Source organism: Sesamum indicum, linkage group LG8, assembly GCF_026168435.1.
Source record: "Sesamum indicum cultivar Baizhima isolate 11 linkage group LG8, ASM2616843v1, whole genome shotgun sequence".
Taxonomy (NCBI): domain Eukaryota; kingdom Viridiplantae; phylum Streptophyta; class Magnoliopsida; order Lamiales; family Pedaliaceae; genus Sesamum; species Sesamum indicum.
Genome location: NC_142664.1, coordinates 20,645,159 through 20,665,067, shown reverse-complemented (window position 1 = coordinate 20,665,067; position 19,909 = coordinate 20,645,159). Strand labels below are relative to the sequence as shown.

Sequence of the window (19,909 nt, the reverse complement as noted above, 5' to 3'; positions counted from 1 at the left end):
TAATTTACTAATATGTATATCATATTTTTTAAAAAATATATTCCCGTTTATCAAAGGTATGAGCTAATTTCAAATTAAAAATTGAGAAATTACTACAATCGTCTAACAATATATTATTATTTATTTAGAAAAAAATAAATTATACTTAAGTTTAAAAAAAAAATCATTCATCAAATTTTTATTTTCAACTATGAATTCTTGCCCTATTTTAGGACAAAAAAACTTTGGTCTTTTTTTATTAAAAATTGTCTTATTTATTAATTTTTAAAATAGCAAATCTTTTATAATTTTCTTGAACTTTAATGCTTTTATTTATTTATTTATTTTGTTTAGCATGACTATTTAGAAAAGAAAAAGTGTTTACAATAATATAATTTATTTTCTAAAATTCAAAAAAAATATTTTTTCAAATTCGAACAAACTCAATTTAAATTAAAATATGTCATAACTTAACTGGCCGGATAGATAATATCTAAACTCGTACACTAAAGGAGGCCCCATGTATTAGTAAGCATTCAATGCCGACTTGAATTCAATTTGAGATCCAATTGGTACAAGATCCAGGTACAAAATTTTTATTAAAAACCTCCAATCCCTCGAGCTCAGCACATATAGAACCAGTACAAAAATTCTTAATGGCAATTACAATTTTCAAAAATTAATATCTTGAATTGTATAAACAACATGGAATAACCCAACTCTGGTTCTTTCCTCTTTCAGCCATGCCCAGCTCTAGTGCTCAGGAATTGTCACCCACGCCTGTCTCAGTGCTCGCCATGTGTCTTTCTCCTGAGCTCGCGACCGCTTCTAACATGACGTCGTCTTCGGCCTTAATCCCCAATTCATCCTTCATCCCTAATTGCTCGCGAATGATGTTGTTTGCACCAGAAATCCCCAATTCTTCATTTAAATTCATCCCGCCCTTAATCTGACGGCTCTGCTTAACTCTCTTCATCCAACGGTCCTCACCTGAAGTCGTGTTTCCAGTTAAAAAGCATGACATTCCCCTCTCCTTTTTTTCCTCGTTCCCAAGGATCAAAATGGTGGGAATTTTGCAACCATGGAGTAGTAATCCTCCCAAGTAACCTGTTCAGGGAAGGAGTGTGACCAGTGAATGAGGACTTGTGGAACTCCAACATTGTTCCTTGGAATGAGTCTCCATGCCAGAATTGCTAAGGGATAGACCTTGTAAACTTCATCTTCAAGTTCAGACAAGTTTATAGATGGCATGTACTTAGAACCAATCTTCTTCTTCAAGAGGGAGACATGGAAGATAGGATGTATCTTCAACTCTAGTGGAAGGGCAAGCTTGTAAGCCACATTCCCAATCCATTCAACCACTTTATAAGGCCCAAAATAGCTCACTGAAGCGTTAAATTCCTCCTTAGAGCTATAGAAGCATGTCTATAAGGTTGCAGCTTAAGGAAGACCTCATCCCCAACTTCAAACTCTCTCTCTGTTCTCTTTTTATCTGCATAAATTTTCATCCTCTGCTGTGCATTCTGGAGATTTTCCTTCAACAGTTGGAGGATCTCGACCTTATTCTTCATCAGTTCCTCAACATCAGAATGGTGACTATGCAAGTAAGGACCAATAGGCAGTTGATTAGGGGGATATCCATACAAGGCCTCAAAAGAAGTAGCCTTAAATCCTGAGTGAAAGGTGGCGTTAAACCAGAATTCTGCAAGTGAAATCCACTGAGACCATTTTCTGGGGTGCTGGTGACACATGCATCTGAGGTAAATTTCCAGGCATTGGTTCACTCTCTCAGTCTGGCCATCAGTTTGAGGATGATAGGCAAACGACATGTCCAAGGACACTCCAGTTAGGTTGAATAACTCTTTCCAGAAATGATTAGTGAAGACGTTGTCCCTATCAGATACAATGCTGACAAGAAGACCATGTAGTTTATAAATGTGGTCAAAAAAGATTCTTGCAATGCTGGCTGTTGTATAGGGATGTTTAAGAGTAATGAAATGTGAGTACTTAGTTAGCCTATCCATAACCACCAATATAACTTCCTTACCATCAAATTTTGGTGGACCCTCTATAAAGTCCATTGAAATGCATGACCATGCTTGTTCAGATATTGGCAATGGCTATAGCAATCCAGGATAAGTCTTGTTCTCACTCTTTTGCAGTTGAAAACCTATTGTCTGTGTAACTCTTTATATCCTCTCTCCTATGAGCTATACCCAAGGCAACATGCTTATAAGGAATCCCGGAAATATACCAAACCATGCAATTACGTGCTTTACCCTTCAAATTCACAATGTAGTTAACATTTTGATCTTGCACCTCAAACTTAAGATCCCCAGCCACTGAGAGTTGACATATATTGGACTCTTCTTTGATATTGTTAAGTTCTTTCACAATATTAGGAACAACAGCACTAGCCCATTTGTTGAGTTCTTGCACTCGGACTCAGCAACAGCAAGAGGGAATAAACCAATATTCCCATCTGACCCTATTGCAGCAAGCAACACGCCCCGAGTGGCCCTTTCAAATGACTCCCATCAAAATTCATAAATGGGCTACACCCCTCTCAAAATCCATCTTTTAATGTAGGTAATCCCAAGAAAAATCTTTTGAAAATTGGAGTAGGAGATATGATCCCATCCTCATCTACGTCACACTGTAATGTTACCACACTCTCCTCATTTTTTAATGACACCATTTTCGAATAATATGGCAGTTTTATGAATGACTCGACATGACTACCCTCTATCACCTCCATGGCCTTTTTATTTGCCCTGTAAATCTGCATATACTGAGGGTTCACAATAAATTTTCTCAATTCATTTCTAATTCCCCTAGTATTCGTTCCTGGATTTTTCCTTAGCACATTTTCTATTTTTGAATCAATCCATGCTGCACTGGCTTCCTTTGTTATGTATGTGTAGAAACATATGTCTTTATTTGGAATGTGACACCATCTGCCAAAGGAGAAGCATGGATTCTCCAAGGACAGCCTTTTGAGGCACAGTGCAATGTCACTCTTGTTTTTTCATTCCTTAACCTCATAATTTGAAAATCCTCTTGAATCACAAACTCTCTAACGACAGTCCTAAATGCATTAATATCAACAAACACCATACACTTTTCTAACTTAAACTTTTCTTCTAGTTCATTGGGGAAAATACTGGCATCTCTAGATAATGCACCATTAATTACATCATCCTCAAATTCCGAGTCGCTCTTATTTTGACTCTCACAATGGTCATCAAATTTAAAGAAGACAACTCATCACCACTATTATTTTCTTCCCCCTCTTTAGTACTACTATCTTCATTAGAATCCTCGTCCACTTCCTCACTACCATCTTCATCTTCAATCCTCCCTCTCTTCCTCACTCATTTCATCACCACTATCACATCCCTTTCCCTCTTTCTGGATGCCCTTACCCTTACCTCCTGTAGCACCTTCCACAAATATTTCATTTACTCATACTTTTATTTTTTTTCAACATGCATAGAACATCCATATCAGATTCTATAATCATATGCTCATCAGAATCTTCTATACCACATCTAATCTTAATATTGTTATTGGAAACACCATGTAAATCTTTAATATCTTCAATAAAGTCCATATAACTATACTTATCTGGATCTATGTTGCAAAGCCTTTCGCCTTTGCCCAGATAATATTTGACAATGGTGTACACCTTACCACCCATGCCTGTTAAAAAAAAAAAAGAAAAGATTTTAAACATAACAAGAATTTTTACAGAGAATTCATGCCTGTTTATTAACTTTTTATTCATGCATGTTCATTAACTCTTTACAAGATATTTTACAGAACTTATCATCAATATAACAGAACTTTTTCTTAAGAAAAACATCATGCCTGTTTAATCATTATACGGACTTTTCATGCCCGTTATACATCCATGTTTGTTTATTCATTTATTAGCATCAATGAACAATTTTTGCATGGAAATACTATATTAACTTGAATTCATAAAAAAAACCCCAAAATATGACCTATAATTGTATCAGAGAAATTAGAAATTCTTCAAAAAATACAATCAACAAAAATAACACAGATAACATCACAAAATACACACATTTGAAACATATATACTAAACCCAAAAAAGAAAGGGAAAAAAATCAAAGGAAAACCCTAAAATCTAACATTGCTTCGGTTAAAAAGGAAAAAAAATCAACATTTGAGTGTTAAAACATGAGTACACCAATACTATGAACCACAAAGGGCAAAAAAAAAGAAAAAGAAATCACTGATAGTTATGAGAAAACATACATTCCTTTTCTTCTTCACTAAGACTCCTCACTCCGACAAAATAGCGACTGTTTGTACAAAAGATAGTGTGTGGAAGATTTGAAGTGAATCTGATAATAGGCAAAGAGAGGAGAAAGGTTTGTGTGTTTGGAGATTATGGTTTGTTCTTGGAAATGCTATGGAGATGAAAAGACGCGGGAGAAAAGAGAAAGAAACGGGCAAAACACTGAGGGGTGAAATGGACTTTACACAAAGTCATATTTTTCTAAATTTTTTTCAACCATAACAAAAAAGAAAAGAAAAAAAAAATCGTAAGGGTAAAAGTGACATTTTATACCTATTGTCTAAGAATTACATGATTTTATCAAACTACGGAGTATTCCCTGCTTAAAAAATATTTAGTTACTTTGATGTAAATTAAAAAAAGTTGAGTAAAACTATATTAAAGTACAGCAAAAGGGAGTTGATGCTTTATTAATAGTACGGATTAAATAAAGAATTAATTAACTGACTTCAATTCCAATGTGGAAAATACAAACTGTACTATTACTAATATTTGGTGAGAATATTGACTTAGGGGGGGGTGTGGGCGGCCTAAAACTTGTGTAGACCTTTTAAACTTTAAATGAATTAAATTACTATGAAACCATTAATTTGAAAATCATATTACAGTTGGCTTCTTTACTAATTCTTTTATATTTTATGTTCTCAAATCCATTTTTTTTTAAAAAAAAATTAAGATTAATTACACTTAGATCCCCTCTAAAAATGTTAAATTACACTCCGCTTATAAAAGTTTTAAAATTTTACTTACACCCTCTCAAAAAAAAAATTGTTTACACCTAACCTCCTTTTGTTGGAGTTGAGACGAAAAATGTTGAAATAAGTAAAAAAATTGCATAAATTTTAAATTTTGCACCCTTATTTAACATTCTTATATATGTTTTGTGTTTATAAAAGAATAAATGCATATATACACATCATTATATTTTTTTTCTTTATAAGTACAAAATTATTACAAGATGATATTAAATAAAGAGTAAAATTAAAATATTTATTTTACTAATGTCAATAATTTTCATTCAAATCATAACAAAAAGGGGTTAAGTGTAAATACTGAATTTTTGGAAGGTGTGTAAGTGTAATTTTAAATTTTTATTTGAGAAAAAGTGTAAATTTTGTATTTTTATAAGGGGTCCAAGTGTAATTAATCCAAATTTTTGTGAAATATTTATTTATTTTTATAATAATTTTTAACTTGTTTGACAGGAAAAATACATTGAATAGGTCCAGAAAAGACCAAAATGTCCTTAAGAAGTTGAAAAAAACAACTAGCCTATTGCTTTATGCATAGTCCAATCTTACTAGTCCGGTTCAAGATGCTCATCAAAATCCATAAGCCATGTCGCTAGATCATTGCCAAGTCATTGAAGACCTCGACCCGAATAATTGTTGTTTCTCAATGTATACTTTGATGTGGAACTATTGATGTGTCTAATCAAATTATGTACGTTTTGTTTAGATAAAAATGACTACAAAAATTTTGAATCAGATCAAAGTCGAATCAAAATGACTCGAATGATAACGTACGAACTTTTATTTGTCCGTAGTTTGAAATAGAACTGGAATATTGGGTCGACTTTTTAAGGGGATTATCCCATATCAAAATACATACTAAAAAATAATAAATTAATTAATTTTTAAAAGGAATTTTAATAAATAAATTAATTACATTCCCACTCGTAAATTTAATCCCTGGAAAATCTACGTTGTAGAACGGCCCTGCCAACGAACTGCAGTGTAATTACAAATCAGCACTCGGGAATGACAACTAACAGAAAGCCACGTGGCGAGATCTTCTCCACTGGCCAGCATAACAAGACGAGATCCAGCGGTGAAGAACTTTGAGAATAGTGTCATTCCTTAAGGGGCAACGCGGTTATTTTCAAGAACAACTAGGGTTGATATCGTCATTTGGCTAATTATCCGATGGGCATTTCAGTATAAATATCACTGGCTGACATTTCTGAGTAATCCTCCCAAAAAAAAAAAAAAACCGTAGTTAATAAACTCTCGCGTTATTCTCAAGCAGCTCCATATTTCTCTGTACACGCTCTCTTCTAATCCGCCAGATCTATCGTTCTCGGGTACGTTGCTTCATAAGATCGGGTCTCTTGTTCTTAGATCTGATTGTATGCGAATTCCATACGTATGTGTATTCGTGTTTTTGCAGTTAGATTTCGTTTCTCTGAGGAAATTTTGATGGGAGTTTTCTGATTTCATTGATTTATTGTGTTTGATTTAAGGTCTCTGGAGTAGGTGTTGGTTTTCGAGGCATTTTTTATTTGTGTGGAATTTCTGTTTTTTTTTGGTTCATTTGTTCTGGTGCGAAGGCCTTGATTGACGGCGGAAGCTTTTGATTTGGATTGAGCTAAATTTAGGTGGAACTAAGGATGCTTGCTTTGGTTTTTATTTGATCTGATCTGGAGGTTTGGCCACCTAAAGATTTGGATCTGGAAAATAAAATTTTTAAGAATTTGGAATAGTTTCTGATTGGATGTATTGTTTTTTGTTCGAGGACTTTTTTGAGAACTTGTTGTGGCTATATAAAACTGTAATTTTGAAATTGTTTTGTAAGGACTGATGTTTAGCTCTCTTTTAGTTGTATATTTTCGACACCAATTTCGTGCGAATTTACCATTTCTCAGGTGTTTATCACATTCCTGTGTGTGCTTTCAGTTGGTATATGCATTACAAAATCAAATGTAACTATAGTGACTGCATTTCACGCATGAAAACATTATTCTTATGGTTCAATTACATAATCTTGTGTACTAAACAGTGAACGATTCAGTGGATTTTATACAAATTAAAGTCAAGCTGCTGATTGAAGGTTATTAAAATTTTGCATGATGTTATCTTTTTCCAGTGTGTTACTCATGATGTGTTTGGTGTGTCTGTACAATGTGGGTCCTATTGTTGTGCATCCTCTAAAGTATTGTGTGTGAAATACTTCATTTTACCTTGTGGTGTAATGATCTTGAGATGAGAATGGGTGGGAGGGTCATGCACCACTGTGTCAATCTCACTGCATGTAGAAAGGAAAATGTATTATGCACTTATCTTTCCAAGATATTTTGCTTGTTTGCTTAGTCTGATATGCACATATGCTTGTCGTAGTCTATGTACACATGGTAACCATGCTTCAATTTTGTAAATCTGTCTTTGTATGTATGCATTTAACTTAATTGCTCTGTTTGATGATATGTGCAGGGATCTAAAGCAAGCAAGAGAAATGGGGCTGACATTCACAAAACTGTTTAGCCGGCTTTTTGCCAAGAAAGAGATGCGCATTCTGATGGTTGGTCTTGATGCTGCTGGTAAGACCACCATTCTGTACAAGCTCAAGCTTGGAGAGATTGTCACTACTATTCCTACCATTGGTATGTCCTATATCTTTGAAACTTAGTGTTGCTGTTTTGTCTTTTACTCTGCCCGACTTTGGTATCTTGTGAAATAGATCTCTAACTCATGCATTGAATTTGATCTGATGTTCATTGTTATGTGGCTTACTATTTTTATGCAGGTTTCAATGTCGAGACTGTTGAGTACAAGAACATTAGCTTCACTGTCTGGGATGTTGGTGGTCAGGACAAGGTGGGACCATTTGTTTTGGCTAATTCTGTGATCAGTATATTACTCTTTTATTTATTCATGTAATAACCAAGCATGTTTTGGTGATTTTTGTGTCGTAAGATGTTAGAATAGTTCCATTATTCTGATAGATCCTTTGATGCAGATCCGCCCATTATGGAGGCACTACTTCCAGAACACTCAGGGTCTAATATTTGTGGTGGATAGCAATGACAGGGACCGTGTTGTTGAGGCAAGGGATGAATTGCATAGAATGTTGAATGAGGTGATAATCCTATATTTTCTTTATTCATCTTACTTTACAACTTCTTAGAATGGAAGCATCGGTTATAACTCAGGACAATTAATGTTTAAGTTTGTGCTTGCTGACAACTTGGTCTTAGAAACAGTTCTCATAAAATGTTTCCTAGGTGTTAGACTCTATAGGGGTAAAGTTTATTTCTTGGTGATGTCTTGGGTATATAACTGCTTTGTATTTAGTCTGCTCATTAGAGTATCTTATTTAGTTCATCCAGCATCCAAGTTTGGCTTCTTAATATCTCTAGGCCATTCATTCTGCAAGAGTAAACAACTGTTCCATAAGATGTCTGCCTTTAAATTCATTGGTTGTTAAGAGGTGTAATGTCAGCTACACTAAATAAATACACTGCATAACATCAGATTGAACCATAATACTATTTGGAAAACTGAGCTATCTATAGAAGGTATTATTACAAATCTTATTGCGTTGAGTGTAAGAAAGGACAGAACAGTGAGGTATCTTTCATCAAGTTGGCTAACTGTACCTAGTCCATTCATATAGAAGGCCGCATTCCTATGATCTGCTTTTTGATGAAAATGACTTGATATTTCCCCTGCTATTTTGTTTTCATGATTTAATATCTAGATCCGGTGACCTTCCAAATTGTTATTTTTGGTGTAGAATGATTTTTTGACCATTGGGCTCATTTTTTTTTTGCTCCTTTCAGGATGAGCTGAGAGATGCAGTATTACTTGTATTTGCAAACAAGCAAGATCTTCCTAATGCAATGAATGCTGCTGAGATTACGGACAAGCTTGGCCTGCACTCTCTCAGGCAACGCCACTGGTAAAAATTTAAAACTAAGTTCTTCATTCAAAGACTGTCACTTTTGGAATGTTAGTTTGACCTCAGCTTTTGTTATGGATTCCAGGTACATCCAGAGTACCTGTGCTACCTCTGGTGAGGGCCTATACGAGGGTCTGGATTGGCTCTCTAACAATATTGCTAACAAGGTAAGTCCTTGAGATGCATATATATGCAATAGTTATCGCAAAGGCTTCATCAATAACCCTATTTAACTAATCCTGATTATTGCAGGCATAAATGTTGATGGAGTTGTTTGGGTGATGCTTGGTGCAGCTGGGTTTCCGTTTAGTCTTATACTAGTCTGTGTGGAGATGTTTTTCGAAAGTTTTAAAGTGCTTTTGTTCTGTTTAGGACCCCTTTTAAATGGCTGTGTAAAACAAGCTGGCTTGTTTCATATATTTTCAGACACTTGATTAGTTTTGAATGTAATGCTATATCTTTTCATGAAAACTACAGCATCGTTTTAGTTTTGTAATCCTTCTGATCCATCCCTACAGTCTGAGTACGTGTTGGATAATACTAGAAGCCTCCACACATTCACTTTACCCTTGATTCTTTCTCTTTTATTGCCCTTTTCCCTTGATTCATTTTCTGTTTTTCTTTGTTCCTCTTTTATTGCCCTTTTCACCTGGACGTAGGCATCTCGGTATTAGAGCAGTAGGCCCTTACATCCTTCCTTTCGGTCTGGAATGGTTGGGTCAGAGAGCTCCCCCCTCTCTCTCTCGTGCCTTCCTTCATAATGTTAATGTACGACTGTATATTGACCGTTAGCATAGAATTTAATCCTTCATAATGTTAATGTACGACTGTATATTGACCGTTAGCATAGAATTTAATCAGATGATCGTGAGCGCAGATATGACAAGGTGGTTAAGAGTGTTGAGCGAACATTAGACTATTGGCTGTTCATCTGCCTAAGAAAGAGATTGTTGCTATGGAATCCTCGAGTGTGGGCAAACTGGTTGACGAGGTTACGGAACTTGAGGCTATCTTTTTAGCAAAAGCGTTCTCTCTATTTAGTTAAAATTTACATTAGTATCTCATGCGCAGCTCTTAGGTGATGGTATTGTATGTTGCCGTCCGAACAATCCTATGTCGTGTGACATAGTTTGTGTTTGTCGTAGACTTGAATACGTTTGATTGGGGTGAAAAAGTAATAGTATAAGAGGAGTGAAAGTAAAATTGAATTCATGTATATAAAATCCTTTTGGAGTTTAATTTTATTTCCTTTCAAAATTGAGTGGAAACGTGGAAGTATAAGGTTAAAAAGACACAAAGGTACAATTTTTATTTTATTTACTCTATAACCAATATATGTCTATATAATATTTTTCTCCATAATTATTTTTGGTATCATCAAAAGCACTGATGTTTGAACTCGAATTTGTTAGTAATTTTTATTTTATTTGGACTAAATGATTTCAAATAAATGAACAATACTCATGTCGATAAAAGTAAAAAATATTCTAATTCCTATTTGATAAAATATTTTTTTAATAAGATTTTTAAATTTTTGATTTATTAAAATTATATTAGCGTAATATTAATTTATTTATTTTCTAATACAAATGAAGAGAATGTTATTCAATAAAGTTATAAAAATTTCTTTCCCTATAAATCTGTTTTTTTTTTTTTTTTTGTATCAAACAAGAAGAAGTATTTGATAGTTAATCTCCTTGCATTCATACCAAATAATTTGAAGGAATACTATTATTCTTTTCCTCCCCTCCACCGTTTCACTTTCCCTCCACCTCCCACTTCCATTTTCCTCTCATTTAAACCAAATGAATCCTTAGTGGAAATGGAATGGACCTTCCCAAGTCCATTCTACATCTGGAAATGATCCTCATAATTAAAAAAATAAAATATAAAGCAAAATAAAAATTTACTTTTATGAGTTATAAGAAAGACAACTGAAATGGTAAAAAAAAAGAAATATGAACGATAAAAATTAAAATAGTTTTATAAAAATCTCAATATTATTTCATCAATTTGAACAACAAAATAAGGAGCAAATTAACTACCATAAATGAAAAAATAAAATAATTATAAATAAAAATAAAATAACTAAGTTCAATTAAATAGAAAATATAGGAACATCATCATTGGTTATGAAAGAATAGAATACTTTCATCGATGCAAATAAATCATAAACTAAAAAAAAATATTAATATGCAAACAAAAGAATGAATTGAACAAAATAATAAATCAATAATTTTAACAATAAACATTATCATGAATTCTCTAGAAGCCTGAATACATTAATATAAAGAAAGGTTAGCAGAGAAAAGAAAAACTTCAATAACTAAAAAGATAAAATAAGCAAAAATTTCAAATACAAAATAAATTGAAATATATAATTAGGAAATAACTATTGTGTTTTAATAAAATACCAAAAATGTGTTGTATTAATATGCAATAAACTTATAGCAACTTGCAAATCATACTACTCTTAATTCATTTATAATTTCAAAAAATGATATTTATTTAAATATTTCGCAATATATCGCATTAGTGTCTAAAAGTTCAAAAAGTAAATTTTATAAAAGTTACTGCAAAATAAATAAATATAGTTAAAAAGTATAGTTTTAAAATTTTATTGAATTAACCTCTATATTTGTTATTAATTTAACACATGTCTAAAAGTTTTTCAATTAAATTAAAATAACAAAAAAAAAAAGAAAATAAAGTTGAAACAAGCATGTGGACTTTTTCTAAAAGATAGCTCGAATTACACACACATAAAACTACATATTTAGAAATACAAATATCTCTAAAGCATATGATAATAGATTCAATAGAATCATATTTACGTTGAGAAACTAATTACAAAAGGATAAATATTTAAATAGAAATAAGAATCAAATATCATAAACTAATATATTTAAATAGATGATGTTTCTAACCAATAATCTTTTTTTTTTGGATAATCAAAAAATTCAAAATTAATCACCACAAATTAGTATTCGGTCAAAATTACTTAATTTTGATTGACCATCGTTATGCTATATATATATATATATATATATATATATTCAATAACATATAAGATGATTTACGAATTGCTTATAACCTTCTATATGCCATGTTGGAAATACTACAGTTATACAATTGAATTCAACATATTAAATAAAAGGGTAAATTACAACGATCTTTCCTGATATTTGGCATAAGTATGAATACTCATACATTGTTTGAAAAATTACCAACACCCCTGTGATTTTAACGGCCGTCTCAAAATTAGCCCATTCTGTTAGTCCCCGTTAGATTTTCATTCATTTTTGTGGTGAACTGACAAAAATACCCTTGTGGACTAAGAATTATAATTTTATTTATTTATTAAAATCTTCTAATTTTTTATTAACTAAGTGGGTAATTTTTTTTCATCCACCGCATCTATTTTTTTAAATAAAAGAAAAAAAATATAGTAAGGGCATAGTTGACAACTTCATACCTCCATCGAAGGATTACATAATTTCATCAAACATCAAATGGTACTTATAATTTTTCAAATAACGAGGGAGTATTCGTAATTATATCAAACTATAGGGGAGGTCATTGTAATTTAACCTAAATGAAATATGTGAAGTAATTTTTTAAAAGAAAAAAAACTAAAGGACAAATATATCGTAAAAGTAAATTAATTATATCACAGTATCACTAATCAATATTTCTAATTATCAATTATGTGCGAATGAAATTAACTAAGGAAAAACAATTTTATTACCTTCTAATTTATTGTGTATACCAATCACAGGAATACTATTCTAATCTAATTTCTTTCCTGCCCTTATTCCATTCCTAAATACCAATTATGCCCTGAGATAAAGGTAAGAAATTGAATAGTTTTAATTTAACATTCATATGTTTGGTATAACGAAGGAATAAGAAAAGAAATTGAATAAAGAAAATTCGAATCACTTGTTTATGTATTTGGTGGATAGTAATAAAATTTAAAGAAAAACACACACACGCACACTCAAATTTTATTACATAAGAAATATTATTTTAAAATGTAATTAAATATAAACTTACAATATATATATATATATATATTGAATATTTTTATGTATTAGATATCCAATAAATACTTATTATTTACTAAAAAATATCATACTTATTAAAAAAGAACAAATATCAGTAATATTAACATAAATTGAATATAATATTTTTATACTTATGTAAATATTGGATTAAAATTGAATATCAAAACCAAACATATATGACTAATTAATAATTATTATTAAAATGAATTAAACCCCACACACTGATGGGATCTAAACCCCAAAGAAAAAAATATCAATTTTTATTTATTTTTTTTTTTGTAAATATTAATAAATTTAGTATATTTTGATTAACGAATAGACTTATTTGTTAGACGTAACCAAATTTCAACAATGCTGGATGTAATTTCCCAAATAATAGAGAATTTATGTGTAATACAACAAACCTCATGGGACGGAAGTGTAATTATCCCTTAAAATAATAATTCAAATTCAACAAAAATTTATGATTAATTAGTTAACTATTCTGTGATTCTGTGATTGATTGATCAAATGATCTGAAACAAACACAGACCAATCACTAGTGTGGACCCTGGACCAGAAGATCGTAGACGAGGTATGAGGTTCTGCCTCACCTTTTTGTTATGTACACACAAAACACAATATTACTTCCCTCACAATCACATATTTCCAAATCAACCCCACTCCACAATTTTTATTTTTCTCTAAATTATACCACATTTTATACTTTCTCCCTCAATATATATATATATATATATATATATTCATCGTCGAATTTGAGTTTTGAGATACGAAAAATTACAATTTTTCTATATATATACACTATCAGTGCTGAACGTTAGTACTAATATGATTACTTTAACTTGGACTGTATTTTTAAACGAATAATTATTTTTATTTTGAAAAATAAAGATTTATTATGAAAACGTCTAAAAAAAAAAGAATATTAAATAATAAAAAGTATTTATTACGTGTGAGGGATTCAGAGTAACTAACTTTGACTAGCAAAATGTATACTGACCGAAAAACTCTCAAATATATATATTTCTTATTAAATTTTTTTATCAATAATATTCTACTCATGTAAATTTAGAATGAGTATGAATTATTTACCAAAATATTAGATATGATCATGACTTATTTATTCTATTTTCATATAATTAAAATTTAATTTATATACACACATGGAGCCTATTATAATAGCCAAGTGTAGAGAAAGTATATGCTACAAGTATATAGTATCTACCAGCCAATAGATGTGAAATTCATCAAAGATCAGAGCCCTTGGGAGTGGGGGATCAGATTCCAACCCCTGACCCCACATACTACTTCATCATTTTTTGCTGTATTTATCATCAATAATTAGATTGAAGGTGCAATATTTCATGCATGTCCATTCAACCATATCTGTACTTATCAACAGCTAATAACGTTCCCCAATTTTTGGTCCACAATGTATGTGAAGTTGAGAATGGCTTTCCCTCCAGATAGTGAAATTGACATTCCAAGGTCAAATTTGACAGTTTAGTCTAATCGTTAAATGTGAAATTTTACGAATAAATATGAAATCATGAGTTTCGATCTGTCCTGTATCTAAATTCGAATTAAGTTAGATTTTATGAATCTCGAGTCAGGTTTGATGATTGTCAAGTATGTCCTGCAAGACAGAGCTCATTGGAATAATCATGGAAAAGGGCCAATTATAAACTTTTGGTACTTAAATCAGTGCAGCTGCTTAGAGGTTAAGCTTGTAAGAAAAGTCAACAATTGCAAAAAAAAGTTATACCTAAAGCATGAGAGACGTACGTTTATTGATTTGGATTATGTTGTATGATACTCACGTGAACCATTAGTATAACCTTGGTTAGATAGTTATGATGAGCCCATACATACTCGTGTTTGGAGCGGATCAAATTTGGGAGCGGTAAAATCCGAACATATTGTGTGCAGATTTGGAGCCTATTAAGAAATAAAAATTATAAGTCGGGGCATTTAATTTTACTCATTTTAGGATATATATCCAGGAGTGGTCCCCATATCAAGTTCGAGTCCCACTGCATTTTTGAAACAAATTAAGTATTTATCTCACTTTATGTTAAATAAACTATAATTTAATTATTATGAAAACTATATTGATATATTAATCAATTTCTCGAGACTAATAAAAAAATTCTTTTACCATTTTCTCATTTAATTCCCAAATCACCTCATGTAGTCGCTATAAGTACAAGCGTTCGACTGTAAGATCAGTATTTTTAAAAATTAATAAAGATTGATATTATATGACTGTAAAGTAAATTGACAACTTATATTTCTCTGGATCGATGTTCATTTAAATTAAAATTTAGAGTAATAATATGATAATTTAGTTGACATAAATACATGCAATATAGGTTTGTATTATTACATTAGGGATATGCAATGTATGTATATAGTATATAGTATATACCCATCCATGCAAGTTATGGGAAGGACCACTTTTTCTAGCTACTTACATCAATCAAAGCAAAGGTAAGGTTCCTATTACACTCCAAGTTGAGAAAAAGAGATTCTTTTGATTAGGGTTAGCCACGTGGCGTTCGATTAAGGTGTCCAACAGCTGAATTCGCTATTTTGAATTGAAAATTATAAAAATTAATAAATCAAATTATTGATAACAAATTTATAGAATTTGTTGGAAGTAGGCTAAAATTTAAAATTTTTTAAACTGCCATTTTGGGCGATTATTAATAGCTAAATACGCGTTATCATCATTTGAAATTATTATTTTTTTTTATTTTCTTTTGTTTATTTATCTTAAATTAAAACATGGTTTGAAATTGTTAGAGTTTGGGGTTCTATTAATATTTATTAAAGTCTTGAAATTGTCCCCAGCATTCCACTTGGATGAGGATGAGGAATTTTCCTTTGATATAATTCCAACTTTTGGAATATCCTTGGGTTTGGTTCATCAGCCTTGTTTTTCTCCTTGACATGTGGGAGTAGGGGGCATTTTGGTAATTTTACATATTTCTTAATTAAATTATTAATAAATGTTTAATTGCACTTCTGTTAGTCCCTTTTTTATTTGAATTTTTTTGTTATATAAAAAGTTAGATTGAATTAAACACGTTATGATACTTTAATTAAGTTAAAAAAATATCACCAACACACTACGTTCTTTTCCTCAAAATTCTTTAGAATATCATCCAACTTGACCATAACATTCCATCAATACAGTAAGAATTAAGCCTCGATTCTCATAAAACGAGCGTGATGTATAAACCACAACCACAATCAACCTATAATACATGATATAAAATAACTTACTCTACACTTCGAATTAAGGTAAAACTCCTTTAAATAAAAATGTAATAATTTAAGCATCAAATCGTCGCAGTAATTGAACTCATTTTACCTCTTATGCGAGTCCTAACAACATAATATCACGTTAGAAATTGTATCAGGGTTGCTCTGCAGAGTGCGCAAATCTAATGAAACGATTTTTAAGTGATGTGAAGGGTTATTCTTTTATTTTTTTTATAAGGTGGATCGAAGTTGATTCTCCAACTCTGTCTTCAATTCGATTTTATAATTTATCTTTTCTTAAAATAAAAAGACATCATTGGTCCATCTGAATATGTATTATAAAAGTACAAGATGAGAGGAAACAAGGGGTACTAGCCCCTATCTTCTGTGCCCCCCTTCTCAATCTTGAACCTTCTAATGTTGTAAAATCACCTCCATATATCTTTTACCAAAAAAAATTCAAAATTTGATTTTTATAACTTAAATATATATCTTCTATGATGTTTCTTAGCAGTCACAAAAACCTTGCACATATTTAGAAAATATAATTATTCATCATGACACGCGAGCTGATCATAGTGATCTTAAAAATATTTTAAAATTTATATTAAAATTTGAATGATTATGATATTATAAACTGATCATGCTCATTTTCCGAAAATTTCAAAAATCTATAATAGGATGTCATAGAATTATGAAAATATTATCATAATCATCCATTTTGTCGGATTCCAAAATAGACAATCAAGATTTCTTAGAATCTACAAATTAATTTCGGGAACCCTAAAAATTTACAACAATTATATTAAAGTTATATCGTTTATAGGTTAGAGTCGTGGGATATTTCTTTTTTCCTTTTAAAGTTTTATAGAGAGGAATAATAAGAAAATAAAGAAGCATATCCATGATTATTAATTTAGTGATCCCTGTTGTGAAAAATAATTGAAAAGTACGTAATATACACTATAAAAATTTAACCATGACAAATTGTCATGATTAAAAATAAATAGTCATTGATTACGATCATGCAACGATTGTTGGTCGTAGTATCCATGAGCGTGACTAAAACATTTGTCATGGCTACTGAGTCTGTAGTCCCAAGATATGACATTTTCTGACTCCAAATTACGAGACTTGTTAACTTAATATTTGAAAACATTCATATTTCCGATACAATTAATATGAGTGGAAACAGCCATATTTGATTTGATTAATTTGTTCTGACCCAAAACTTCCTATGTAGGGCCACAACAATTCAAACTCAAGGTGAGAACAAAATTTAACAATAATGTATTATATAAACATTATTGGCCCATAAACTCAAATTAATTTAAAAAAATATCAATATAATTAATAAATAAATTAATTTAAAAAAATATCAATATAATTTATCCTTTTTAAAAAAGACGTATACATAAAAAAGAGTATTCTTAAGGACACATACAAACACACACTATATATATTTATAGGTAGAGCGATAGAAGGATACAAATGTTGATAATGATAATGATATATCATACATACTAACCTTAGCTGCTTAAATAAGCAAACTCATTATTGTTTCTTCTCAATCATTCAACTTTAATTACAAATAGGCAAAAGGTTTTTTAGAAAAAAATATGATTCTTTAGACTATTATACATATATATATATAATATGATAAATTACTACGAGCTCTCCTAAAATTTGTCATAATTATATAAATTTATTATTTTTTGAAAAATCACAAATATATTTTCTGAAATTAACGATCACCTAACAGATATTTCTCTTATGACAGCCCATTATAAAAAAATATTTACTAGACAGTTTGTTAGTCCTAAAGTAATATTTGTAGAAAACGATGATAATTTACCCTAGAATCTTGATTGGGGAATTTGCTAGCCACATTATTAGTCTAAAGGAAGCGTCAAATTAGCTTTCAGTTGATTAGGAAAGTGCATAACCTAGGAGACAACTTCACCACGTTATATATAAATTTATGGAATTTTCTCAATAAAAAGTAAATATTTACAAATAATCATAGAATTATTTCCGAGCGGGACTTCATTTGAATAAGGGTAAGTTACAATGATCTTTTCTAAAATTTCACATAATTACGAATACTTATTATTGTTTGAAAAATTATTGGTACATTCCTAATTTTTATTGTGAGTTGATCAAAATGTCCTTGTGGATCAAAAATTATAATCTTATTTATTTTCTAAAATTTTTTATTTTTTCTTTAACTAAGTGGATAATTTTTTTTTTATAATTTTTAAAAATTTTTCATCCACCTAGTTTGATTTCTTATAAGTTTTTAATTTTTTTTAAGAACTATAAAATATAGTAAGGGCAAATTTGACAATTTCATAGTTTCAGCCAAATTATAAAATTTATTCAAATATCAGGAGGTATTAATTTTTCAAATAATATGGGGGTATTCGTAATTACGACAAATCTCATGAGAGGTTGTTGTAATTTACTCATTGTTTTAATGAAAACGATAGTACATCATGACATTATTAATTGAATCAATAAATCCATCTTATATTACCATCAAACTACAAATATCAACAAAGTAATAAATTATAAAAATCTACAACATAAATATATAAATATTCACACAATAGAGGATATTAATTTATTCAAATTCATGGTCTCATTTTATCTGGTAATGAGACTGCAGGTTCTAACTATTAAACTGAAACCTGGTTGTGCAACAAACATATATAATACATACATTCCTTATTATGAAATGCAACAAAACATATATAGTACAACAATTTAGTCCTTCCATCATATTCCGTTAATATTTTGACTAAAAAAGCACATGCCAAGCAGATGGCCGTTATAAAAAATACTAACGGAATAGGATAGAAAAAATTGAAGTGTGGTATTTTTTTTGTAACTTATGGGACCATCAATGAGAATTTTATAACTAAGTGTTAGGCATATGACCAAAAGTAGCTAGAGAGTTAACGACCACATGCTTAGCTTGAACTTTTTCCATCAAAACATCGACAGAATCCGATAAAATGACTAAATATGGTGTATTTTGTAACTTATCAAATCATTAATCGGATCTCGTGACTGATGAGATAAAAATTATACAGGTCCTAAAATTTGAGACAAAAAAGCTGTGCCCCATTCATGTTATGCACATAGATTATTTCCTTGAGAAATTATGTAGATGAGGTGAATACATTACAAGAATGTTTAAGACAATCTATCAAATTATTAGCGTAAATTACATTGACATCTCTTGAGGTTGTCTAGATACACAAACACCCCCTGTCTTTTGAAAAATTATAGGTTCACTCCTTTAGAACGTGTGAATGCTATGTACCTTACCCTCGCCGTTTGCAAAAGTATAAGTTCAATTAATCATCCCCTTAGGGGGTGTTTGTGTAATATTATTCAAGAAATATTTGTGTAAATTTTGTCATTGAATAAGAACTGTATTTATAATTATAATTTTAAAAAATAAAAAAATAATTTTATAAAAAATTAGAAAATATTTGCGTATTTAAATTTAACTTCAAGGTGGAATGTAATACAACACATTTTCCACGAACTCCGTGCAACATTTATGCAGCAGAGAAGGGCCCG

General features: G+C 30.7%; 1 protein-coding gene across 3 annotated transcripts; it reads left to right on the top strand.

The window, feature by feature from the left end:
- The first annotated feature begins 6,252 nt into the window (after positions 1-6,252).
- Positions 6,253-9,480, top strand: LOC105168267 (ADP-ribosylation factor 2). 3 transcript variants are annotated; one of them, XM_011088282.3, is made up of 7 exons: positions 6,253-6,390; positions 7,517-7,686; positions 7,830-7,900; positions 8,043-8,162; positions 8,866-8,984; positions 9,070-9,151; positions 9,237-9,480. In XM_011088282.3, exons 2-7 carry the CDS (start codon positions 7,539-7,541, stop codon positions 9,240-9,242), a joined length of 546 nt encoding a protein of 181 aa, XP_011086584.1. In that variant the 5' UTR covers positions 6,253-6,390; positions 7,517-7,538; the 3' UTR covers positions 9,243-9,480. The 3 variants fall into 3 exon arrangements, with proteins under 3 accessions (XP_011086584.1, XP_088739984.1, XP_088739983.1); XM_088883857.1 differs by lacking the exon at positions 6,253-6,390 and having other exon boundaries at positions 7,509-7,686; XM_088883858.1 differs by lacking the exons at positions 9,070-9,151; positions 9,237-9,480 and having other exon boundaries at positions 8,866-8,988.
- The last annotated feature ends 10,429 nt before the right edge of the window (positions 9,481-19,909 follow it).

Excerpts from the sequence above, each read along its gene's own strand:
- LOC105168267 (XM_088883857.1), top strand. The coding sequence starts at position 7,509 with ATGTGCAGGGATCTAAAGCAAGCAAGAGAAATGGGGCTGACATTCACA. Across the intron at positions 7,687-7,829 it reads CACTACTATTCCTACCATTG|GTTTCAATGTCGAGACTGTT; the intron begins GTATGTCCTATA and ends ATTTTTATGCAG. Across the intron at positions 8,163-8,865 it reads TGCATAGAATGTTGAATGAG|GATGAGCTGAGAGATGCAGT; the intron begins GTGATAATCCTA and ends TGCTCCTTTCAG.